Source organism: Aulonocara stuartgranti (assembly GCF_965226115.1).
Source record: "Aulonocara stuartgranti genome assembly, chromosome: 8".
Classification (NCBI taxonomy): Eukaryota; Metazoa; Chordata; class Actinopteri; order Cichliformes; family Cichlidae; genus Aulonocara; species Aulonocara stuartgranti.
Window position 1 is genome coordinate 20,208,182 of NC_138959.1, and position 27,586 is coordinate 20,235,767.

General features: G+C 43.8%; 1 protein-coding gene across 7 annotated transcripts in view; it reads left to right on the plus strand.

The window, feature by feature from the left end:
- bahcc1b (BAH domain and coiled-coil containing 1b) overlaps positions 1-27,586 on the plus strand; it is a 65,895-nt gene that overhangs the window by 10,810 nt on the left and 27,499 nt on the right. For 3 of the 7 annotated variants that reach the window (XM_082543452.1, XM_082543449.1, XM_082543451.1), the window contains 2 exons: positions 4,662-4,995; positions 24,042-24,200. In XM_082543452.1, coding sequence (XP_082399578.1) covers positions 4,824-4,995; positions 24,042-24,200 — 331 coding nt within the window. In that variant the 5' untranslated portion in view covers positions 4,662-4,823. Of the gene's footprint in view, positions 1-791; positions 984-4,661; positions 4,996-17,373; positions 17,428-18,673; positions 18,696-21,998; positions 22,263-24,041; positions 24,201-27,586 lie in introns of those variants that run through there. The other 4 variants (XM_082543450.1, XM_082543453.1, XM_082543455.1 and 1 more) reach the window with 4 other exon arrangements.

The following is a 27,586-nucleotide window of genomic DNA, read 5'->3' on the forward strand; positions in this document are numbered from 1 at the left end:
TAAGGACTCCAATAGCATTTTCCCCCCTTTTTAAGCAGACTATTATTATAATATAGCAAATCTGCACTCTACACTGAAACTTCAGGCCTGCTAATGTAGGTCTCGTTGTGACTTTAGTTGCACACACATGCAAAACAGAGCAGGCTTGTTCACTAAAGTACATTCAAATTCTAATAAGGATTTATTTAGCAGATGATCAAAAAAGGAGAGCATAAAAGGGAGATTTCCCTAAAGGAGCGCCAACAACACTACCACGCCATCGCTGTCAGGCAAAATAACAATAATAATAAAACAGCGTTGCAGTCAGACAGACAGCACAGAGGGCTGCAACGGGATCACACGGCATAAAAGGCTAGACGCTGTTTGCTCTCCACCAGCGATCAGAAAGCGCAGGCAGAGCCGGCTCCTTTCCTCTCCGTGCCGCCTGTCTTCTCCGCGCAGTGCGCCGAGGGCTGCAAATCAAACGCCCGCCGTTTTGCTCCGCGGATCCTCCGGCTTCCTCATTGGCTCCGAACGGCAACCAATGGCAGGGCGCATTTACTGTAGAAAGGGGTGTGTGTGTATGTGTGTGTGTGGCGTAGAGGGGGGTGTATAGAAAAGGGTAGGTGGGGGCGGTGGTGGGGGAGCGCCTCACGGGCACGCTTTCACATTGTCGTTCTCAAACCAATAGGCCTGCGAGTCCACCCCTCCCCGCGCACACACCCCTTCAACCTCTCCCTCCTCCTCCTCCCTCCCTCCCTCCCTCCTACCGGCGTGTCTGAGTCTCCGGCTGCATGAACGAGCCTCGATTCACTACAAGCCTGAACTTCTACGATGCGTCTCTCCCATACCTCAACTGACTGCACACCACAGTCTGCAGCAGCATAGGATGTAATCAATCCCACATGTTTCATCTCTGCGACTCCGGGATTTTCACTTTGAATATTTTTCGTACTTTTTCTTTCATTATAAGCCACTCGCCGCACGGTGGATGTAACTTGCCAGTGAGTAGGAAATTATTTTACAGTTCTGTTTTTGTCATTTTTGTTTTGTTTTGTTTTGTGTGTGTGTTGTGTGTGTGATTGTAGCCGTTTGAATGCCGTTTTTTTCATGTTCATTTTTTTCAAGTAAGAGAGAATTTTAGTTTACACATTTATTATTATTTTGTCTTTTTTAATCTTTTTTTATTTACATGGAGGTATACCTTGGCTGTTCTCTAAGCGCACCGCTATCCGCTGTCATTCCATTAGAGGCAATAAAACGCGAGATGGTCTGATGTTCTGTGCAGAATATTAATCTGTAGGCATCTCTCATTTGCTAAATACATTAAAGGCGCAGATCTCACGATTCTACTGTAATCTAGAGGAGGGAGGGGAAGGGGGGGGGGGATTTATTTCACGTAGCTTTATTTCCACCGTTTCCTGTCCAGTGTGCAGTGCTGAGCTGTGGGCGATATGTGTCACTTCTTGATTTGACCTCTCCTCACAGCCGAGCGTGTGTTTCTAATTCATTCGGGGTGCTGCTCCACACCTTTCTGCTCTTTCAGTGAGCCCATTTTCATACATTTTAAATTGTAGATTATTTCTTTGTTAGTTCTCCATTGTGCAAGTGTGTGTGTTTGTGTGTCTATCTCTGTGTGTGGGAGAGAGCGAGAGAGAGGTAGAGGTTTTTTTTTATTGCAAGCTGCAGTGCTCCCTCGGTGTGAAGGCTGTGTAGACGCCGAGCTGTCTTCGGCTCAGCCGGGCTTGTCTCTCCCGTTTAGCCGGCCTCTGAATATCCGGATTTAGTGCGCCGGTTATGCTTTGCGACTTTACTTTATTGCTAAATTGTTGAGGGAAACCAGTTGCCCTCTGGACCCGGACCACTTCAAAAGGAAATGCCTTTTTAAATTTCTTTTTTTTTTCATTTTTATCCAAAGATTCACGCATTTATGATATAGTAGATTTATGCTCAAACAGCACACACGCACACACACACACGCACACACGCACAGATAAATAGGCGCATTTTTCTCTCTCTCCTTTTCTTCTTTTTATGCTCGAAGCCTCAATTGCATTAGTTCTGACAAACGCAATTCTTTGCGGATTTGCTGGCTTTTGTGCGAAGTTCATGTGATGTCGTCTTGACCAGCAGTGGTTACTTTTGTAAGGGAAGGGGGGGATTTTCTTCTGACGACAGTTTGACCCTTTTCGGGGCACTGCTTAGTGGATGTGTGCTTGTGTGTGTGTGTGCTTGTGGAGGTGTGTGTAGAAGGTTTCGGAGGTCTGGGTAGAGTGGAAGGAAGTCTGAACGCCTTTCACGTATGTGGGCTACACACACACACACACACACACACACACACACACACACACACACACACACACGCTACTGTAGATTCAAATGATGATTTTTTTCTTTCTTCCCAAAACTGTTACGCGCGATCTGCTCACGCCGCTTGTTTGCGTGGCGTGCGATAACACGGGATTTAGACTCAGGTTGTTAAATGTAGTCTGAGTGGCTCTCTGTTGACGTGTAATGTAAATATCCAGGACGTGTGTTTATGGACAGAAAATGTAAAAATGTATAGACAAATGTCAGACGATAGTAGTTTATGATTGATGTCCCGTGGAGAAGGGCCATTGTTTCTCACTGCCTAGGGGACAGGAGAGTCCATTTTGCCTTCCCAGTGAGCTTGCAGCAGCAACAGCAGCAGCAGAAACAGCAGCAGCCTCCGTTTCTCCCCCCATTTATTTTTCTTTTACCCTTATTTCCCCCTGTTACTGTTGACTACATGTGGTCAGAAAAAATAACATCCTGCAGCAAACAAAAAGGAAATTAAATTATTTACATGCCCTCGCACTTTGCGAAAAAATATCCTTATAGGAAGGGTTACGGGGAATGTTTGTACGTATAACACACACACACACACACACACACACACACACACACACACACACACACACACACACACACATTTTCACGATTCACGATCACATTTGCTGGGTTTTATCAGAACTGCGAACTTTAGGGAGCCAGGGTGAAAATCCCCTCTAAAAATACAATTCCTGAAAGTTGAGTCCTTGAGCAGCGTGTGTGTGTGTGTGTGTGTGTGTGTGTGTGTGTGTGTGTGTGTGTGTGACTTAAAGAAGACTTGAATATCCGAGCTTATGAAGGCTGTTCTTATGCACTTCATAAAGCCCCTGGTCCACCAGAGCATTTGGTATTTTCTTTGTTCCTCTATCTTGGTTCCTGGGAGGTGCTATCAGCATCTACAGAGCACTAGATGGACGTGCCACGCATTGAAAGGCCTAATAGATGGACTGCTGAGGTGTGTTTGTGTGTGTGTACGTGTGTGTGTGTGTGTGTGTGGGGGGGGGGGGGGGGGGGGATGGAAATGGAAGCACCCAGAGCTCCCTATGAGCATCGCAGGGAGTCCTATTTAAATAAATGACCTAGGCTATGAGGTATACATATAAACGCGATGATTTCCTAGTCTATTTCACTGTTTATTGCCCACCTCACAACTCTGGCGATGAAGCATAGAGGTGATTTGATTTGTGTTTGTGATTACACTGTATCCTATATATACAGTACGTGTAGCAGAAATGCATGGCTATTGTCAGAAGGCGAGGGCCACTGCTGCTGACTCCGTATGAGTTGATAGAAATGGCTGTTTCAACGCCAGTTTTCCTCAATAAGCAACACAACGGATAATAATCCCGATTTCAACGGTGCAAACTATCAAAAGTCAAACAGCGATGGTGAAGCAACTTTGGTAAACACGTGTATATAAAAAAACAGAGAACGGTAAAGGCGCTCTTGGTTTATAAAACCTATATAAGAAATGTCGATCCAAGTCAGAGATCAACATTTCCTCCACATATGAACCGGATCAGATTCGAATTAAAATCTCAATTTACACCAAAAGATAAACGTATTGACGGTATCCGTCTGAAACCAAAGAGTGATAGGCTATTTGAGTCACCCAAAGGAGAGAAAAAAAGAATATGTTTTTTACGCATTCTATACTTGGTGCAGATGGTTTCCTTAACGTTTTAGCGCAAGTGCCCCGAGGTCCAGCCTGTTTATGACCGGCGCTTGTTGAGCCTCAAGACTCAACAACTCCTTCACCGGGAGAGGCTTTATACCGCCGTGAACTCTTGTACTGTATATGCTTCATTTGTTCGTCATTTGCTCCATTCTTTTTTCTTTTTTGCGCTGATAAAGGAAGCTCCCGTGTTCAGGATTTACATTGTGTTTGGTCGCGAGGAGGGGGGGGGGGGGGGGGGGGGGGGCTCCTCTGTTGGGGCCAACGATGTAGTGCGGGGTAAATCCACGCAAACTCACTTCACCCACATTTTCATCCACAGTGCAGACTTCACCCACCTTTCCGAGCTGGCGCATATCGGCGTTAGAAAGTTAGTGTGCAGCGCAGAACCAAAGTTGGTCAGTAAATGTGGGGATTTTGTTTTATTTTAGGACGTTTGTTGTGTGTGACATTTGAATAGCTTCTTATTCCTCCTTTTTTTCTTCTTCACTCTCTCTCTCTCTCTCTCTCTCTCTCTCTCTCTTTGTAAACCGTGCTTGTTTGTCTAAACACGAGCAGCGACTGTCTCTCAGTCAAGCCTTTTCTTCAGCGCCACATCCCTGGCTGGCTCGTCATTGTCAGCGCTTTGACTCGTCTCCTGCTCTCTCTTTTGTAGGACATGACGGGGACTCCGTTTCGACCCTGCAAAGCCAAAACCGCGCTCAATGCGAGGCGAGCACGAAGTTCATAAAAAGGGATTATTTGCATCTGGGTGCCTGAAACCTTCGGTGCCTCCGGATTTTACTTTGGGATTTGGGATTTATCGCTTCTCATCGGGATGGAAAGCCGAGATTTCGCTCCTCCGCACCACCTCCTGACGGAGCGGAGCGCCTTGGTTCACAGCGCCGCGTCTCGGATGGCGCCAGGCGGACACGGATCCGTGCAGCACCCCGCTCACTTCCAGCCCGGGAAATATTACTCATCCCACCTTTCCATGGGTCCGCACTCAGGTCAGTTTTGGAAGCAAGGTGTTTTTCCCCACCGTGTAACTACAGAGAAGTGTGGATTAAAAAAACAAAACAAACAAGCAAACAAAAAACCCAAAGAAAATATATACTCTGTGTTTCTCGCTTTCTCTGTCTCTCTTGTCTGAAGCATATGTTCCCCATATTGCAAAATAAAACCTTGGAGCTCTTCAGGGACGAGTTAGAATTTAACGCTGACGGAAAGTGCTCCGACTTTCGGGGGGTGGGGGGAATTTAGGAATTATCTTTTTTAACTTTATTTAATCAACTGTTTATGGCTGTTTGCCGAAATGCAAGAATTAAAAAAACTGTATATAAAATCACATAAAAGAAAAAGGGTAATGTGTTTTCTTTTTGCAGATAGAATTAACTCTAAATTTACAACTCAGTCCAAGCTCACCTTTGTTGTTGGTGTTGTTGTTTTAAAACTTTAATTCCAGGGTTATTTGGTTTTATTTCTTTTCTTTTTTTTCATATCAAGCTGGGATTATTAGTGGCATAATCTTGTCATAGATTTATTTGGATTCATCAATTAGCGAAGTACTAATCGTTGCCAGTTGATGTAATTAATTAGAATTGGGTTATTCCACCGCTTATATTTCCCATTAAACAATAAATTAAAGCTATTAGCCGAGCCAGTTTCTGCGCAGCGCCTCCTCCTCCTTCACGTGTGTGTGTTTTTGAAATAATTTTTTGGTGGTTTTGGTTTATGCTGGGCGCAAACTGGGGGTCGCAGTTGCCGGGTGGAGAGCAGAGGGGGGACTGAGTGAGTGAAGGGGAGCTCTGGCTAATAGAGGTGAGGGTAATACCAGAAAATCCGGTTTCTATATTGAGCGAAGACGTGACGGGGTGCGAATGGGTTGACAGTGCATGCATTAGATTTAACAAGTAGCTTTGGTATCCTGTCTCAATAGGGGTGTGTGTGTGTGTGTGTGTGGGGGGGGGGGGGGGGGGGGGGGGGGGGGGGCTGTGTGTGCGTGCAAAGAGAGAAAGAAAAGACTGTCCGAAATCATACTGCGTTTATACCCACGCGCTGGATGAATGTATGCGTGTTACATGAGAAATCTCATTAGTTACCATGTGTGTCAAGAGTGGCCATCCACGTCTCGCGTGTATTTGCTTGTTTTCATGTGTAAAAGGGAAAAAATTGAGGCAAACCGGGTTTTCATTTTTAATTAGTTGCTAAAATACATTTCACATTTCAGGTCAACACGCGTGGATTTTTCCAGAAATCCTACCGTGAATTACTTTTGATATTTCGTGCTCCACCTCCTGGTTCTGTGGTTCTGGTTTCTTCACATGAGAGGAATTTTTTTTCAATTATTATTATTATTTTTAATTTAAAATGCAATTTTACGTCAGCTTGGTTTGTTTAATATACTTTTTATTGCACGTGAGCATTTAGGTTTGTAAACTTGGGCTCTTCCTCTGCGTTTTTAAAAATTATTCATATATAAATATATTAATTATATAAACTGACGTAAGGCTGTAACGTGTATGTTTCTTAAAACTTGAACTGATACTGTACGTTATTTATTTATTATTTTAAAAAATATTTTAGTAAAAAAAGTCTAAATGTCAACACATTTTATTGACAACACGTCTAAAAACACGTGTTGTTGCACAAAAGTTATTAAGCTTTGCTTTATTCTCTCATACGTACATTCTTTTCAGTATAATACTTATTAAACAATTCACATAAATATTGATCAACACTTTACCACATTTAAATATATTATAAATGATTCAGTCTCCATGCATTAACTTATATTGATAAAATATTTTCTATATTTTATGACACGCTGAGCTGCCTGCCTGTTTCTGATTTCCACACACAACATTCGAGCAAAAACACGCCCAGCTCATTTTCAAAGCTAATATATCAAATACAAATGTAACCTGCATTGCAGTTTAAATAGCACCTTGACTGATTTTGCTGTGCGCTGACATGCATAATGGCCCAGTGTAAAAATGTTTCTTTAATGTTGAATAAAGGGGGTATAAGCATAGTAATGCAGGGTGATAATGCTATTGAAATATATTCAAGAGGGCCTCTCACTGGGTCTCAAGGTGCATGACACTGTATTGAGATTCCAGATATCCAGACTCTCCATGCATGTCCCTTATGGGGTTTTGACAGACATGATGGGCATAGAGGATTGTTGTTTAGAGATGGGGGGTTGGTGTATGTATGTGTGTTTGCTTGGAGGTTAGGATGCGGGTTACCTTTGTCCTTGCCCCCCTTAGAGATCCAGAAAGCTGTATGCCTGGCCCTAGGCCTCAGCACAGGGGGTAGATGTGATGTGGAGCTGGCCATAGCAGGGACAGGAGGGTGGAGGGGGAGGTTTTGACAAGGGTTTGTTTCAGATCTTTGTGAAGACACCCTCACTATTTCTTTATGTGTGTATATATATATATATATATATATATATATATATATATATATATATATATATATATATATATATATATATATATATATATATATATATATATATATATGTATACACACACAGTCTCGCAGTATCAAACTGAGTATATCACTTAAAAAAAATCCTAAATGAAAAAAAAAAGACTCCCCTCATTCTCCCCTGCTTCTTCATATCCTGGAAAACCTGCAATCCATCAATTTGCTGAAGCCTCTTATTTAGATCAGCATGGTGTCTGCTTGAATATGGTCGCGCTTGACAAGGTGATGGAATGACAGACGCATACCAACGCCATAAGACTCAGCCCACATTTGATAAAACCCCACAATGATATTACACAGGCGTTTAGATTACTGATAGGAGCAGTGGGAAAGCCTTTGTCTCTGTCTGTCTGTCTTGCTCTCTTCCCCTCCCATTTTCACTGCTTTGCTTTTTATTCCAGTCCCCCCTTCTCTTTCTCTTTCTTCCCCTTTCTCTGATGTTAGCCCCTGGGCAGTAGTTGTGCAAGTGTATATGTGTGTGTGTTTGCGTGTGCGATTAGGGTTAGGTTTAGCCCGCAGAAGCACAGGTGTGCAGTATTATGGAGGGCGTGGCTGCTCTTGTCATTGAACAGGTGTGTTACTTCCCAGACAGCAGACCGTTTTTGTTTACATGATTGTGTACGTGAACGAGTGTGCATTTGTGTGACTAAGTAATGCAGACAGAAGGAGTTTACATTCATGTTGTGTGTGCACACATGCAGCTGCACAAACGCACAAACACATACACACTTTGAAGAACGTTAGTCTTAAGCTGCTTGTTTTTTGTGCTTTAAAACAGCAATAAACCATAACCAAAATGTCATAGACTAGATTATCTCTCTGCCACTTCTCACTTTCTTTTCTCTCGGTTGCTCTCGGTCTTTGCTCTCTTGAGCTCTTTCTTCAGCTTATGCCCCCTTTTCATCCCAGCATTTTCCCTTTCCTTCTCCCCATGTTCGGTGTTGTTAGTGAAACACAAGACCCTGTAGTTAAATTCTGCATATCTCTACTACAAATGCCTGTAGCTGTGCGTGTGTGTGTGTGCACAACCATCCAGTCCATTCATCAGGAGGCTGTCAGTTATATCTCTCTCTTCCCTTGGAAGTTTTTTGTCATAGGCTTTGAACGTTGCGGCAGCACAGATGAGGCACACCCCTTCACCTTACTACCTGCACACACCTTGGCGCACAAACAACCTGCACGGTGATGGAAGGAGACGGCGCGTTTGTGCGCGTACGCATGGGTTTGGTTTCTGTCCATGCTTGTGGAATTAAAGGCCTGTAGTTACTATAGAGTAGTGTGTGTGTGTGTGTGTGTGTGTGTGTCTAGGGTACTCATTATGTTTAAAGGCAAAGGGAAGCCCCATAGATAGATAAAGAAAGAAAGGCATGTGAAAAAAATAAGGGAAGAAATGATAGATGGATGGAGCCAGGGAGGAGGAAGGAAGAGGAGGAGGAGGAAGGGGGAGGGTAAGGGTGTGAGGGGGGTAGATAGGCTGAATGTTTCCACCTGGTTGGTAATCCAGTCAGATTACCACCGCCTGACAGCACCCACTGGCCGTCACCCCCACCGACTCCCCGCCCTGGCGTCTCCTCTGCTTCTCAAGAGTGTGAGTGAATGAAAGCGATAGAGAGGAGATGCTTGCCTGTCCCTGCGAGTGTATGTGTGTGTGTCTGTGTGTAGGATGAGTCAGCAGTGAGCAAGCCCAATCACCCCTTTCCAACACCACCCACCAATCTCCAATCCAACCAATGCAACCCGGGATGTACAGGGGGCACATGTAGGGTGCAGTGTGCAAGACGGCCCCCTGTGAGGAGGAGACAGCTGGTCTAGGCTGCGGCCAGCCGAGCTGCGACTGGATTTGGTGAGGAAGGAGACGAGTGTAAACTGTCGATTCAGTTCAATTAAAAAAAAAACAAAAAAAAACTGACTGACCCACTTTGTGTCATCAGCACTACGCTACACCGAGTGACCGTAAGTGCATAAGTGAGTAGGAAACCACTAGGGAAATTTTTCTAAATATATGTATTTTTGTTGGATAATGTACAATTATTTTCCTTTTTATAAATTTCACAACAGAAAATATATTATATGTGTTAAATAAAATCAAAATTAATTTGTGGCGATTTCAGTGCAAACTGGGTGAAAATCTACAATATTTGACTTTGAGTAGAAAAATTAATTCAAGTGTAAAAAACCATTGATTCCAGTTAAAGCTCCCTCAGCATTGCATTTAAACACACTGGACTAGGCTCTGGAGTAATTTTAGTGTGTGTCATCATCACAGACACACACACGCTACACACATGCTCACCATTTTCTTTTCAAAATTGCATTTTACATACATGATTTTTGGTCTGCCTCAAAATATAGCAAATCCGATTCCCCACCCACATCAGCGCTGTGCACTTATCAAGGCGTGAGATTAAAATATGCAGCAGGGCCAAAGAAATCACTTAAACGAGCCTGACTTTTTGGAAATTTGTTGACACATTAAAAGCATTAAGTCATTAAGTAAGGGCCGGTAAAGTCATTAAAGGCATTTCCATTACAAATGAGACTCTTGTGTATGCTTTGATATTTCAAGCAAACCGTGGCGCGTCATTTAAATATATTCCACAATAAGGTCAAATTGACCTCGGAGTAACTGTGGCTGAGATTTAAGGCGTCTAAAAGGTCACATCAGTAGAAAGGGGAAAAAAATTAAACAAATTAAGGAAAAATCTTTTGATGTTTGAGTTTGGAGTGAAGCTTGCATTTGTTCTGAAGTTGCACTTGCCACTGTGACAGGAAGACTTTTGTCTCATCTCCAACTCTCCTCCAACACGAGAACAGCTGCTTATTGTCGGTAGCAGTGATTTGAAGGGTGTGGGGTGCGTTTGGTTGCGACATCTCCGGGGTGTGAACACACACCACCATCTGATGATTTGATGTGTCATGAAGTGAATGGAAAGCGCCAGACTTCCTGTGTCCATGCGCTCTTTTTTTCCTCTTTCTCTGTCACTTGCTCCTCTTTCCTCTTTCTCCTTCTTCTTCTTCTGTTTCTTACTGGCCAGGCCTTTTGCCCCCCCCCTCCCCGGTCTTCCTCACCCCTCTTTAATCGCACGCCCGCCCTCCCCTCTTCCTCCTTCTGCTTCCCCTTCACTATTGCATTTGCTCCTCTCAGCTTCTCGAGTGGTGCTCCAGCCCTCCTTCCTCCTCCTCCTCACAGCCATGGCCCCCTTCACCCCACCCCCTTTTCTCTCTCTCTCTCTCTCTCTCTCTCTCTCTCTCTCTCTCTCCTCTCTTTTCAATCGATCCCCCCACCTCTTATATCCATCTCCCGTCTCTGTCTGACTCCCCACACACCCATCGCCTCCTCGCGTTGTTAGCAGACCTTCTCTCAGCAGTCCTCCTATTTCTGTCTCAATTTCAGCCTGCTTCTTCTCCCTTTTCCACATTGTCTCATTTGTTTCTCCCTTCTCTTCTCTTCCCTTTTCCTTTCCTTCCTCCTCACCTCCTCTCCCCCACCACTTGGACAGTTGTTAACGGGCCCGTCCCGGTGCTACTCGGCCCGTGGCCAACTCACTAAATCAGAAACGTTTGGAGGATTTGGCAAGAGGGAGTGAGAGCTCAGTGAGGCGCCTTTGAAGTCAGAGAAACGAGAGAAAAATGACATTTTAAACAGCCCGCAAAACACAAGGCTAAAACAGCTTCTTACTCTGTACAGGAAGACGGGGGCTTTGTATGTGTGAGTGAGTGTGTGTGTGTGTGTGCACGTGCATAAAAAACAATATAAGTTGTTCGTCGTTGTGGCTCTTATTCGTGACATGACTGCATGAAAAAAGTCACCACATATGTGCAAAGAAAGTGTGCAGATGCTGTAATTCCCAGCTATTTTATGGCCTCTCTCCTCTTCAGAGGGGTCAAGGCAGTTCCCTATTTACGCAACATGACAGGGAGGTGACATCACTTAGCAGGGGGACAGACATGATGTCACAGTCTCAGTGGATCCACAGGTCTGCACCCCCTGAAAAAGCAGTGTTGCAAGCACCACGGCAAGGTAACCCTTATCAGAACGGCTACGGACACCTGAGACAGGCCTCTGCTTTTACCCTGTCTCGGGGTCACATTTTGCCTGACTCATCGTCACTTGAGCTGACTCGTTTGACTCAGCCCGGGCCCTTTCCTCAGCTGTTGTGTTTTGCTTCTCCACTCGATTCATTTCAGCTCTGTTTGGCTCATTCATATTGTAATGGCCTCCATTCAGGCGGGTCTATGTCCAGTTTGTTTTGCTGTCAGGGCTTTAGATGGATGGCGGTGGCCCGAGGTTCATCTGGAGGTGAGGTTAAAGGAGGCAGAGTGGTCGGCCTGCCGCCTGAATGCAGGACCCTTCAGTGTTTTTCAAGAGTCAAACTGCTGCTGTCATACAGATTGAGCAGATTTAGTATTTGGTGTGAAATACAGCTAATGTGCTCCTAAACAGGAAATAGGTACATATTTGTGTGTGTGTGTGTGTGTGTGTGCATGATTGTGAAGGAGGAAGAGAGTAAGAAAAAGAGAGAAGCAGCTGTGTGGAACAGCATGGATCGTTACACAGTGACACACATGAAAGCATTAAGTATATTCAGGAGCCTTTGTTGAATATACATGGAGCTGTGTGCAGCTTTGTGTGTGTGTGTGTGTGTGTGTGTGTGTGTGTGTGTGTGTGTGTGTGTGTGTGTGTGTGATGGGAGAGGGAGTATCCTCTCCCATGCTCTTGCCCGAGCTGAGAGTAGTGAGAAAGAAAACAAGAGTGAGAGAGAGCAAGGAGGAGGGAAAAAAAGATCCGTCATCAGTCATTCATGGCTAATCAGTCTCGTGGGACGTGCACAGTACACACGCACACACACACACACACACACACACACACACACACACACACACACACACACACACACACACACACACACACACAGTGCCAAGGCCCTAATCCTACAGGGACTGCTCGTGCCTCTGTGTGTGCCTGTCTAAATTTTGGATCCAGGCTGATTAAAAGCAAGCTCTCCCTTTTTTTCCCCTTTTCTTCCCTTTTTTTTTGCACGTTTCTCTCTCTCTACCTCCACTTCCCTCTCCTTCTCTTCCTGTCTCCTCTCCTCTGCATCTTTGATTGCCGGTAAAGTGTCTCTTCTCTTTCTCTCTGTTTTTCTCTCTTGTCTCTTTAATAACCACCTACTGTCTTTTCCGGTCGTTTTGATGTGTGTTTTTGTAATGTTTGGAAGCATGCATGCATGCATAATACAAGGACTTCTTTGTGTGCGGATGCTCACATACGTATGGCTTTTTTTTCTCTTTTTTTGCTTTTTTGCTCTCCATGTGTACGCGTCTGTATGAATGTGTTGCTTTCTCAGAAGCTCCCAGTGCTGGCCTCGCTGCGTTTTATCATTTTGCTTAACTTGTGCAGGCTCTGTCTTTTTTCAAATCAAATAAACGTTAGTGGAACAGATATTAACGTTGCATCCAAAGCTAGACTACAAAATACTCAATACAATTCTGTTCAGAAGGGCAGAAAAGAAAAATTAGAAATAAGACATATATCTTAAATAGTATAATCCTACATATTTCTATATATTTTTATATATATAAAAGAAAGCGTGAGAACAAAGAAGCAGCCCTGTGTTTTCTTTTCAGTTGTGGCATACTGATTTATTTTGCTGCTCGGAAGGCTGCAGTTATGCCAGGATGTTTACCTTTTTTTCTGATAGGGGATTTCTCAACATGCAATGTGACGTTGAGTTTGGTGTGAAAATTCTTCTTTTAAGTCTGTGCAGTTTTGGGCATTCAGGGAAACAGTGAAGCGCTGAAGACACGACATGGCTTATAGCCTGGATTTATCTTTTTCTTTTTTTATTGTGATGTGAGAAATTATTCAGTGTTTTCTTGCAAAGAGGATTTTTTTTGCACCATCTTAAAAACAATTTAGCAAAATGAGCATTTTTTTTTATTATTATTATTCTTTTAAAAACAGCATTGTTCATTTGGTTTCCTTTTACTAAAGCGTTATAGGCATTTCTGTCAAAACAAGGTAACATCAATTCATCACCTTAACACTATGCACAGTGATGCTCTGTCATTCTCAAAGGTCCAGTCTGGTCTAGGAAAAAACCCAAGTATTGCTAAAAAAAACCCCTCAAAATTCCATGTATAACAGCTAAGAAATAATTAATTGGAGCAATCCAATAGCCGAGTGCTCAGGGGACATCCCAACTGAACATGCACCCCCCTGAGCATTGGATTCCTGGTTAATAATCCCAGTGGGATGACTATTTCCTGGATGTCATACCTGTACTCTCTCTTCTGCATATTCAGTTTTTTTCTTAAAACAAACAAGCAAATCATAAAAAAAGGTTTTTATTATTCACAGATTTGTTGCAAATTATACCTGAACAAAACTGCATTATTTGGGTGAACAGCAATAGGCATGTCTACATTATCCCAGAACAATAAATAACAGTATTTTTTCAGATCTAACTATCAGTTTCATTGTAGATTATCAGAAAAATCCATGGTAGTCTAAAACCTTAAGGTATGTCATTTAAGATCAGGTAAGACAGAATAAAGTCCAAATTTAGGGTGAAATGTAACCTAATAAATTTGACATTTTTGTTTTACAATTAACAAATTAAGACTTGAACTCTTTCAGCTCTGTGTTTCATTAAAATGTTGATGATTGATGGGCAGATGTTATTCATTTAATCTGCACATCTGCGAGTTATTATTTGCTGTTGTGGAGAGACACATTTAAAAAGTGCACTTTAAATCTGTGTACATTTTAATCTCATAACATTTCAAGCGTGTTTTTCCTGACGTTGGGGATCTTTATTGGTTATTGTTATTTTTAGAGATTTGTCTGTGATACGTTCATAAATAACGTATGAAAGCTGAAGTGATTGGACTCTTGATAAGGATTTTTCGTTTTTAAATATCTGAATCGTTTTTAAGCAAATGCCAAATATTGGCACGTAAGGATTTTCTGCTTCTTTTTGCATTACCAATTAAATTTGAAGCTTGAAGGTTTTGGCTGCTGGTTGGAGAAAGCAAACAAAACAGTTTTCCCACAGTACGAGACAAATCAAAAAAATCTGGCAACCTAATTGATGACAATAATAATCAATAGACTCTCTAATCTGAGGTTTCTTCCCTTTGGTTTTTTTCTACCTTCATGAGTGTCTTCATCTTTCCTTATATTTATATTTCCCCCCTCCCCCTCTTCCTCTTCATTTCTTCTCTGTGGATCGCTCTAATAATCTTTTATTCCTGTGTAAATATTACAGCAATGAGGGAATATAAAGAATGGAAAAGCCGTGCTGAAATAAGGTCAGACTGGGTTATTCTCACCTGCTTTCTCTCTCTCTCTGTGTCGCTCACTCTCTCCCTCGCAGACTCCCACCCTTCTCGCTCGCCCCATCCTCTCCTCTTCCTATCTTGTTGTCTCTCTCCCTCTCTCTCCCTCGCATTTGCCGTCTGCTGATCCCGCTCCTCTCTCGGCATTCAGTCTCCTCTCTCCCTCTCTCACACACAAACACACACTGACTTTCTGACGCCCACACACACACATGCGTGCATTCATTCAGTATACTTTGCAGACACGAGCGTACGCACATGCACATATACACACAATGACACCTGCACGTCGAGTCGTTGAGGGTCTAATTTAAGTAAAGTGCTTCTCTAGGAACCACAACCCCTCAACTCATGATGATGGAGGGTGATACGGCACACCAGAGTCGAACACACACACACACACACACACACACACACACACACACACACACACACACACACACACACACACACACACACACACACACACATAGTTGCGCAGACACATTTCCTCCAGTGATACTGGGATATGAGTCTCAGTGGTGTAGGACTGAGGAGAGCTCTGCAGATGGCTTGCAAGTAGCATATTTCAAAAAATAATGTGATACTTGATCCCTGCCGGGAAATTCACCTTTTTCTGGGCTGCTGGCAAGATCTGACTTTAGGGTCAGTCAAAGCACTGGCGGTAGCAGGTAGGGATTCAGTGTCTCGCCAAAGGACACTTCAGTAGGGTGGATGCTTGCTGACATGGATGTGGTTAAATCTGGGTCTGCTGGTTAAAGGATGCTGTCTTCCCCTCTGCAGCCGTCCTCCTGCTTCGCTTCTGCTGCGTAGGTGTGTTTGTTTCCACTGGAGTCTGTGCTAACTTTAGATGAAGCGGGATTGTGCTGCACTCCTGCTACAAATCTCAGGCTGCGATCTGTAACCTTCATAGTAACATAAATAGATTCAAGTCTTAACTTCAGCCTAAGATAAAAGGAAGAGTATTTGACATGGCTTACATTTATTTCTACATCACTTAAAATAACTAGAAGCTTTTCCTTCTCTTAAGTATTTTTTTTCCACATTTAAAACCAGCTGTATACTTTGAAGTAAGATTTTGTTACCAATTTTAGATCACACTTGCTAGTATTTCCTGTAAATTAGAAATTTCTTTTTTTGATTGGGGACAGAGCTGTGGTATATTATGAATTCTTTAATGATCACAAGCAAGTGTAGATACCACAATCAGGGTTATTTACACATCCTCTGGAAGATATTAAGCAATAAAAGCTTGCACGTGGAGTCATGTGTGTATCTGGCTTCCTAAAAATGTTAAGTCGATAAACTAAATATATATATAAATATATTTTTCTGCAAAAGAAATGCTCTGCTCTCATCAGCAGCTCATTATTTGTCCTTATATATAAATAAAGGTATACTAAACAGCCAAAACAATAAGCGCAAAGAGGCTAAAAGGGGAGTTTTGAGCCTCCCCTTTCATCTACAAGCCGCATAGGATGCATTGTTAATGTACAATACTGAGTGCTTCAGAGGATCTAATACAATCTAAATACTGACCTGTTGCCTCGCACAGCTTTGACACATTGTTTACTTAAGGTTGGGTTTCAATCATATTTGTAATCATAAATTACTGTTGATAAGTAACAGGGCTGCGGCACCAAACCACAAGTGTTTATTAAGGGCAGCGTCTTAATGTGTTTTATAAGGAGTGAGTATAAAGCGCTAGGTGTCAGAATTTAATTGTGTCTTAACTTCAGCAGATCGCATGATTGGATATGACTTGATACGAAGAAACACACTCTGCTCTCAGCTCACGGTGCTGTGTTTTCTGTTAGACTCACTCTTCCTGGCGTCTTGACCCCCAGGTGTATTTAATCCGCACACAGGTCCATGCAGCTTCGAATCATTATAGCCTGTGTATGTGAATGTGTGTGTGTGTTTGCTGTGGCTGGAGGCTGAATGGACCACAGAGGCGTGGCACGGGCATGTCAGACTGGATGACGACCAAATCTTCCAGAACAGGCTTCTTCACTCTATACCAGAGCTGCAAAACCACTGTGGTGGTAACTGTGGGGAGTTGGGGGTGGGTTGGTGCTACATACACATCCCTGTACACGCGCGCGCACGCACACATGCGGAATTGCATTATTGACCCTCACCGCGGGCTTTCCTGAAATATCAGCAACCTTATGCTTTTGATTAGTGTATGTCTGCATGTGCCTGCACATACCATTTGTGTTTCATTCTGACCCAGGCAGCAGACCAGTCTCATATGACCCCTGTTCTCCAAATTCCCATGTTTTCCTTGGTAAAACCTGGAAAAACTTACTCTGACAGCCCCGCCGCCAAACCCTCCCCATCCACCCTGCTTCCTAAGAATCTCTCCCGTTGTGAGTTCCTGTTCTTCGAAGCCATATATGGTCCTTCCTGCAGCCGCGGGTGGGTGGGTGTGTGGCGTCCAGAAAGTCTGTGGTCAAAAGCAGGAACATTTTCCTCTTTTCTCAAAGTTTAGCGGTGCGTTTGTGGACTATGTTCGCCAATGGAAAAATCGGAACAACTCCAGAGTGTGTGCATGTGTGTGTATGTGCGTGTGTGGGGGCTGGAGCCGGGGTGGGGTAGGCAAGGTGCAACGTTTTCTTCTCATTTTTCATTTAATTCTTCCAGCTTTTGATTTCATTTAATCTTCATGGAGCAACAGCCAGCAGATTCGGTGCTTTTTCTTTTAGGATACTTGCTGTTGTTGGATGTTTAAGTACACACGTGTAGGTGCTGTGAGATAGGAATGTTGCTACAGCAGTGAATGTTCAAAGATGGTAGCAGAGAGAACGTGTGTGTATCCACGTGTGTGTGTGTGTCTGTGCGTGCGTGTGCGTGGATGGCGAGGCTCTAGTCCGCAGCCTGGGAGTCAGGCTTTGAGCAGTGCTGTTCATAGTCTGCTGATTTATACGCCTCACAGGGAAATCTCTCATTTGTAGCTCTTTCATCTCATTTTTCCCCTCCACTCTTTCTCTCTCTCTTTCCCTTTCTCTTCCTCTGTCCTTTCTCTTCTTCCCTACGTAATGTGATTCAGTGCAGCTGCTCGTCCCAGGCGACATGCCATGCTTTGCTTGCACACCCTACTCTCTCTAACATGAATGAGTCAAGAGGAATCGTTGATGAATAATAAGATAGAGCAGAAGGAAAAGGCTATCTGGATCTAGTCGAGCAAAAGAACTCCTTTTCTCCCCTGAACATATTCTTTGTAAGCACCGCTTGGGCGCTTACTCACACATTGAATGTGTTTGTGTCCCCAGTGCCATAATGCTTTTATGGACCTGTGTGCGTGTGTGCGTGTATGTGTATGTGTGTGTGTGTGTGTGTGTGTGTGTGTGTGTGTCTAAGCGCCTTCCACGAATGCCTTGTTTGAGTAGCCCTGTCACTTGTGCAATTCCGTGGTGTCAAAACAGATCAAAAAGGTCTGGCTTGACTCCTGGCCCTAGACACACAGACACACACACACTTAGATATACACACACATGCACATGCACACACACAGACTGAAGGCTCAGTGCCAGGGCCCTTGGTGGTTGGAGGCTTATGAAAGGGTCGGACTGACGAGAGGTTGCCAAGTGTACGGCAATAAGCGTAACAGCCAAGCTAACGAGAGTCAGAACCTCTGACACACGCGCGCACACACACACACACAAACAGACACACACAGAGTGCAGTTTCAGACTCTCGAGTTCTTTCTGCGAGTGACAGTATGTGTGTGTGTAGATGTGCATGTAGGAGAGAGTTCAGTATATCAGTGGGAGCACAGAGGCTTTTGTTAATTGGCAAATGTGACGATACAACACAAGAGGCTATTGATCTTCCATCGGATGGAGATTGATTTAACTCATCATCCTTCCAGGTGCGTGTGTGTGTGTGTGCATGTATCGATCACCAGCAGTCCATTCAGTGAGATGCAACAAAGAATATACCTCCATCACTTTATCTGTGTTTGCTTCTTTTACCACAGGACTTTTTTTTTCTTAACCACTTGCAACAAATCTACCTTCCTCTTCCCCTCTCTCGCTTCTCTTCTTCATCTCCCTCTTCTTCCTCTTTCGAAGAGTGAGAAATCTTGGAATGTTCTGTCCTGTTTCATGCTTTTTTTGTTGCTTTTTTCACAGTAAACTTCATCAAGCGCTCTTCAGTAGCTGCCGAAGCACACAAAAGAGGCTGCAGAGTTATATCTTTTCTCACTTTTAAGCATTTTCAGCTGAATTGACACATTATATTGCATATAGTGTAACTTAATTGGTTTAACAAATGCCAAAGCAGATCTTTTTATAACGTAAAAAAGAGAAAATAACCTTGATGTTTTGGCCGCATTCCTTCATCAGACACTTGCTTTGGAATTCTCCATGAAAGGCTCTATGATGTTATTGTTTCTAAACATGACTGCCAAGGTTTTTAAGTAGGCCTGATTGGTTGATCCTTGATTAAAGCAGTCACGAGTTCACCTTTTTTATTTCCGAAAAAAAAAGGGCATTTTCATTACATTCCTCTTGGTAGCGTTTAAAGGTTCCCCCCCTTAAATAGGCCCATACGATCACTCTCACTAGCAACTGTGTTCTCATTTTTAAGTTCCGTTTCTGTCATTCTTTATGTTTATATATATATGTGTGTGTGTGTGTGTGTGTGTGTGTGTGTGTGTGTGTGTGTGTGTGTGTGCGTGTGTGTGTGTGTGTGTGTGTCTGTGTGTGTGTGTGTGTGTGTAATTTAATTTTTTGGGCCCCATGTTATCCACGAGAATACCAGAAATATGCCAAGCCACAAAAACCTGCCCAGAAAAGTAAGGCGCATATCCAGCCCCTTTTTTTCTAAAACAGTGTTTAAGTGTTTTTGAGTGGATTTTCCCCTCAGCAAATCACATTACAGTCAATCATGAATAAACTAAAGCAGATTTTGCTCACTGTAAGTACAGCTGCCTGTATTACTGTGAATCGAAGCTGATTTTTATTACTTTGGATTGTCAACATCGGAGGATTCGCTGGCTGTGTGTTTATACACTTTTCCAAGTTACAATGCCAACTCGGAAAAAAATGGGAGGGATACGAATATGTTTTTCTACTTTAATTACTGCCATGGAGACTTCATGTAGCTATCTACTTGGTTGGGGACTTCTATATGTGGCAAATAACACATGCAAACACAGAGATAGGTGGTATACAATCCTAGTATCACTGGGGGTCACAATGAATATTTGAATAAATGGATATTTGCAGCTGATCAGAAGATTAAAAGCACTGATGAGTAGCGTCTACGCTCCTTCATCGGCTGAGGCTAATTCAGCATATTTGCATTTGTCTATTGGTGTTTCTGCTGAGAAAAAAGGGGAAACTCCAAGTGGATGCAGCGGTGACAGATGGAAAGGGAATGTGTGGATCAGGATAAAACAAAGGCGGAAACGCAGGCCAGGAGGAGAGGAAGAAGGGGAGGAGAAAAGAGAAACAGGGACAGAAATGAGGTTTATGTTAGTGGCTGGCCTCTGAGATGATTTTCCATATCAGCAGGCCAGAGAGACAGAGTGGGCAAATATGATTTTCTCCTCAACTCAACCAACAGAAAACAGACAGAGAGGGTCAGGAGTCAGGTGACAGGAAAAGGGAAAAAGGGGGGAAAAGACGAGAAAAATGAAAGTAATGAGTAAATGGAAAAAAGATGGAGAGATGGGGGAAGGGCAGAGATCTGATAGGGGTTAGACATTAAAGAACAGCTGTGGGAAGAAAGTCAGGAAGGAATGCAAAGTATTTACATTGCTAAACTTAAATCGCAGCACTACTATTTGAAATAGTCGCCTAAGCTTCTTTTTCATTCAATGCAATTTTATTTTGTGGCCAAGATTTGTGTTTCTTTTTAAAAACCCCATTGCTCATGTGAAAGTTGTCTTTCTTTTCTATCGTCTGTTGCACTAGACTTGATACAGGTAGCGTTATGTGTGCATCAGTGTGTATTTGACGTGTCAGTGTCAGTATACGTTTGTGCGAGAGTCTGCATTGCCAGGGGCCTTGAGAGCAGCCTTACACGAGCTGTGTTTTATTATGACTGGCTGAAAAGGCCGCTGATCTACATTTGTACAAGAGAGGATTTGGAGGGAGGAGGGGTGGGGGGGAGAAAAAGAAAACACTGCAACGATCTGCTGTGAGAGAGGAGAGCGTGCGCGAGAGGAGGGGGGAAGAGAATAGGGGAAGATGGAAAATGAAAGTCTCGAGTGTCTTTTTCGTTTCCTACAAATTTATTATGACTACAGAGGCTGCGGATATCAAAAGCAAAAGATGGAAAGATTTCGACTTTTAAATATTCTGGCTTGTGTGTGTGTTTGTCTTGATCACTGTGTGTGTGTGCGTGTGTGTTCTGATGCTTGGGATCCAGCTGTATAAATAGACACACACACACACACACACACACACACACACACACACACACACACACACACACACACAGATTTGTCTTTTAATACTCGCTGCTACCCCATCTTGCTCTTGACTTATCCCAGTACCCTCCCTCTTGCATATGTGTGTGTGTGTCAGAGACAGATTGGCAGACAGCTAAAGGCACTTGTGGTTGTGGTTGTTAGGGCATCGGGACGTCGTTGAGGTGAAGGTACTGTACGCGTGTGTTCCTGTGTGTGTGTGTGTGTGTGTGTGACTCAGATGTGGACTGTTGTGGTAATTGCCTCTGATGCGACGCAGCGTTTATGAGTAACGACCCAACCCACCACCTCTCTCTCGCCCTCTCTTTTTCTCTCTCTCTCAATCCCGTGACTAATTACCTGATTCCCTGTGGATTTGTTTCCTCCTTCCCCTACAACTGTTCAGTTTGTTCCACTAAATGAGAGCATGCTGATGAGCCAAACTGAACTGAGTCTTCTTGCTCAGTTTGCCGAAACTGTTACAGCATGAGATTAGACTTGCACTCAGTTCCGTGCAAGAGCTGAACTTGGTTGTGACCCCGTGTGATGGTTTATGAATGATCAAATCTTTTGAAGGTGCAGAGCAGGCCCAGCCGACCAAATATGTGACCGCAAGAGCAGACTCGTGCTAAGACATGAGATCGAGTTCTATAAATACTGTACCTCTGGTTTGTCTCTTGTTGATTCTTTTACTAGTGTAGGAAACTTGAGTTTAGGAATCTCTTGGGAAGTTGGATTTGCATCTTTGTTCGATTTTTCTGCGAGGAGTTGCAGTGAGTCGGCGACATGTCATTTCAGCAGTTTTTGCAAACCGGTGTTTTACTTGTAACTACCTAATGACTTCTATCCCGCCACTTTATCCCTTTAACACTGATTCTATGCTGGACTCGTTGCCAACCGTCGACTTACAGCTCAGTACATGATAACGGGATTCTCACGTTACGTCAGCAGTGCACACACGTGGCAAAGATGGAATTATGCCTTAGCTTGTAGGCAGCTATTCAACAGGGGAAGGCTCAGGTAATTGCGAGGTTAATTTGTTTATGCTAGCACATATAACACCACCTCACGATGATTCGAGTCAGCTAACCAGTTTTTTTTAAATGTTATATCTTAAAATTCTCGTTCATGTTTGTACTTGAATGGTGCTTGTTCTGATCACAAGTGGTGAATGTAGCTTAGCTAAAAATTTAAGCTAAGCTACAAGCTAACCTAAGTGCCTCAAACTAGCTTGCTTCTAATGGCCACCAGGAGTTGACTGTATAGAAGTTCATGAGAATATGAATTTGCTGCTCACGTGATCTCTTAACTTAGTACACACTTTGTGGATGAGTTTATGATCTTGGTTGCTAGTTTTAAGTTTTACTGAATACAACGCAATGTGCGGTTTGTAAATTATGTCCCCTCTTAGAGTCAGAAAGGAGGACAAAGCAGCATGTGCTTTAGGGTGGCTGTCTTATGCTTGACCTGTCTTTATGCAATGAACGTGCAACGTCCTTTGGTTTCTCAGTCGCATCCCACCTCGTTTGTCAGATCTGATCTCAGAAGAACAAGAGAATGCGTCAATATTTCTCACTGTACTTCACTCACCAGCGGCTAAGTCCACTTTCTATTTGCAGCCTATGGTTCTGATTCACACAGGAACAACCAGTGGAAACGCTACATTACCACATCTTCTATGTTGACCACGTGATGCACATCTACACCAAAAAAAAGCTTTGGCATAATAGGAACAGGCGTAAATAAATTAATACATTCACACAGTTGTGTGATTATTTTACCCCAATCATACATGGTGAGATAAGAAGTCAGACCGCACTACAAGCCATGGTTATTGTGGTGCCTTTATTTGCATATTTTGTAGAGACTTTAGCATGTATGTTTGTGTTCGTGTTGTAATTAAATGTATATATTTAGCACTTTGGGCTAAAAAAGATCAGAAGTAATATTAACACAGTTTGCAGGGCTCAACTCTCGGGGTTTGTATTTGAGTAAAAGATTTAGGGGGTAAGAAAATGTTTAGGTGTCACATCAGGGGGCTGGTTTTTCATGCAAGGTCAGCTTAAATTCAGTAAGTGGGGCTTCACAGTCACTTGTGTTAGGCGTTAACGCTTTTTAAAAATTCTCTCCACCAGTGGGAATTAGGCACAACACCACTTCAACCTTGCAATCTTTTATTTTATATCTCGTCTTTCACTCTGCTACATGATAGCTATTTGAAGAATAACAGCTAAAATTGCCTCCCGGTGGCCCGAGTAGTTCAGCTGTCTCGGTTTGTCATTTGATGCTAATTCTGGCTAAGACCTGGCATCAAAGTAATGAAAATCATCTAAGGTTAAAGGTATCATCTTTGATTAAAAAAAATAGTTTAATGTCACATTCATGCCTGAGACCCCCATTCTATACCCATGAAGATCAAAATGGAATTCCTGAAGGTTTTTAGTGATTGTAGTTTTAAAGAAAAAAAAAAAAGATCTGTGTGTCACATGGTAAGAGGAAAAAATAATCAAAATTGGAGGACTTCCATCTGCAGTGCGAATGTAGCCTGAGGGGATTAATTTCTCCTGGGCAGGTCAAAAATGAGTGTTATTATTATTTTTCTCAGCAGTAGTCAGTGATATTAATATGTCTGCAACAAACTACATCTCTTTCTTTGCACAAGGTAAAATCAAAGGCGTTCTCAAGTGATTTACAGTCGCGTGTGCTCATTGGCACCATAGCAGAGTCCCCATGACTCCCCTTCCCCCATTTATTCCCCTATCATTTCTCTAACCTCCAGGCCCTCTCTGTGTCCCTCAGGTGCCTCCTTCATGGGTTCATTCCTGGCTAGCAGCCTCGGGTCCCCGTCCTCCCACCCCACTCACCCCTCAGGACCTGCTGCCTCCCCTTCTTCCCCCTCCTTCAGGTCTGGACCCCATTCAAGCGCTTCCCCTATCTGGTACCCACATTCGCATGAAGGTAAGTTTCACACACACACACACACACACACACACACACACACACACACACACACACACACACACACACACACATGCACACACAGGAAGCAGCGCAGAGAACTTGGGTCTCTGGTTAATCCAGGGTCTTGGTTTGGGATTAGATTGTGATGGAGCCATTAAGTGGTTTAACCAACACTGAGCCAAGGCCAAACACGTGCAGCAGTGATGCCTTAGATGATGCTACTTATGGAAACACACACACACTTCTTGTTCTGTTTGATAGCAAGCATGCGGTTTTGTGTTTGTGGCTGCTTTCTAGTTCACCATGTTCAAGCACCGTGTCAAAAACTGATGAGCAACCAAAATATTTCCCTTCTCTCTGGCCCCAACCCATAAAACAGGCCTCACATGCACGCTCAAACCTCAACACAGCGTAAAAATAATGTTACAATCAGAAATTATTTAATAAAATTCTTCAGGCTTTCACCCCTCCTCTCTTTTAGGAGGGTGACCCCACCCCCGGTAAACACACATAATCACACACTGAAACTCACCCCCATTTCCAGCATCCTCTCCCTTTCCACAACCCCTCCCCCTTCTGACCGCAGCCCCACCCTCAGGGCCCCTTCTGGGCTAACCGACCTCCAACGGCCCCCTTCCTGATCAGACACACACACACAAAATGTGCGCATCCACACGCATCATGTCCTCTTTTCGACTGTTAACCATTTGTGGTGAAAGACTGAGCTTGACTTAGTTATCTGTCCCTTTCAGGTATGTGTATGCATGCTGTTCCTGTGTGTGTGTGTGTGTGTGTGTGTGTGTGTGTGTGTGTGAGAGAGAGACAGACAGAGAGAGAAAACGAGACAGAAAGAGCGAGGATTTCTCTTTTTGACAGTGAGATGGGTCAAAGAGATAACTTCAACAGAAAGACAGTTTCCGCCACAGGCTGCGTTTCTTAACTGACTGAAAACGGCCAGAATCAGGATTTCACGTTTCACTACCTTTTCACTAACTGATCGCTGGTAAACAGTAACACACACAGTGATGTCCCCTCACACCACTGCAGATGAATTAAACAAACAGCCGGTGCTGATGTCGATATCATAAAAAGCAGTGACATTTAACCAGCTATCTGACACATGCAATTATAATTTTTTCACTGCATTTGAACACTTTTAGCACGTGCATTTAATGAAAACAATAGACTGTGTACCATTCGGGTATGGCTGTTCTACTATCCTGATCTTGTCGTTGCTGAGTCATGGATTTCAAAGCCCATTGTGTATGTAGTACACCTGCACTATTCCTGCCAAGACAAGTCAAAACGCCTACTGTAAAAAAAAAAAAAAAAAAAAAAGGCCTCCTCTGACTCACTTTACCTGCCAGTGATGCCACTAACTACTTGAGCAAACAATAGCAAGCTCATACATTTGTCACTTTAATTGCCTCTAACCCTTACCTTTAATCACTCTGAACCAGGAGAGTAAAGAAAGCAAGCTCGGCAAAGCAAAAAACATCCCCTTCCCTTCCTTGTCACACCCTGCTGGCGACCAAGTGTACAAACACCGAAATTTAATTTGGACAAACATGCCGCCTGTCACTCACGCTGGTGGTACACTTCTCCACTCTGCCCTGAGTTTATGTTTTAAACACTAGACAAACTCGCAAGAGCTGGGTTTTTACCTTAAGGAACTTCTCCCGGTGCCTCTAAAGACTTTTGTCTGTAACGACTGCCTCACTCTCAGCTCGTCTAGCTGCGAAAGGACTGCAGTTGAGCCCTAAAAGTGAGCCCCGTGTGAGCTTCTGTCTTAGTTCAGATTCATAGAAAGAGTCAGAGGCAGGACCTGAACGGAGCAGCAGTGAAAGGAGGCTAAGAATGTGTGTGCGTATCAGACGTATTTTGTGTGTGTGTGTGGCTCAGCTTTGATGTTTGAGCACACACACTTACGCAGGAGTGCACGCACCCACATGCACAAACACGCGCACACACACTACAAATGATTGTTTTTAAGAATTCAAGCCAGGGAGCTCCGGTAGGCGGTCTGCCAGCTGGCCGGAGTCCAGAGAGTGGAGCGTAGCCAGCACGGAGAGAAGAAACCTGGCCGATACACACACACACACACACACACACACACACACACACACACACACACACACACACACACATATAAAGTCACAGATGAGACATATTACCTCAAACCCACACCAATACACACAGACACTATTATAGCCCCTTGTGCGCTTGTTTTCTCCTCTCCACATCTATCCTTGTTTTTTTCTGTCATTTCTCACAAGCTCATCTCCTTACTTCCCCTTCCACGTCCTCTCATCTTCACCATCTATAAGTCCTCCACTTCCCTTTGACACCCCCCCACCCCCCCCACCCCACACACACACATTCCCCTCTCCTCTCACCATACGCCTCACAGCAGCACCAGATTGGGGGGCTTTTCATATCGACAGCTCTGTTTGTCTGGTGTCTTTTTTTTGTCTCCCTGTTCATTCAGTTGCTCACCTTTCCTCCCTCCCTTTTTTCCTTTCCTCTTGCTTTTTATTCCTCATCTAATTTTTTGCCACTCTGCCCCTCTGCTGTCTTTATTCCCTTCGCTCTTGTTTCTCATCCCTCCCACCCCTCCTGAGTTTTATCACTCGTCATTACCCGGGGGATTGCCCTTAGATGGCTGATAGAGCCTTTTGGCTAATTGTTGCCATTTAGATTCACTGGTTGTTAACCAGTCAGAGTAATCACACACACGCAAACACACACACACAGGCACACACATACACACACGGGTATGACACATTTGTGCATTTACACTGCAGCGTGAACACAGAAAGCCCCCTCCTCCTGACACACACACACACACACATGCTGGAAGCAGTGAGGGGGTGTTGGTGGTTTTGCAGTGTGACTGTGGAATGCGTAGGATGAGTTTTTATGGAGTGCTGTTTACTTTGGCCACCGCCGTTAAACTTTTAACGGCTGCCAATTAACAGGCCGGCAAGGACACTCTGTGGGGCATGAAACCAGCTGCTGGAGAACACACACGCATACGCAAACAATCCCAAGCCATTTTTCTCTCCACAGTGCTGAGACGTGCACCTCTTGTATGGTGTGTGTGCGCGCACGTTCATGTACCTATATGGGATTGTGGTTATTTTTGTGTGTTTTCTTTTGTTTCTCCCCTCCAATAACACCCTTCCCCAACCATATACACACACCCACAGTGCTGTTCACCCATCAATGCATCCAGCCACCCCCCTATCAACACAACCTCCAAGACCTCCTCTATCCCACGATGCAGTTCAACGTCCTTGAAGACGAGGAACAGAGTGAAACGACCATTTACCTCCCACTGACCTCATGGGAGGACCCCGTGTGTGTGTGTGTCTGTGTGTCTG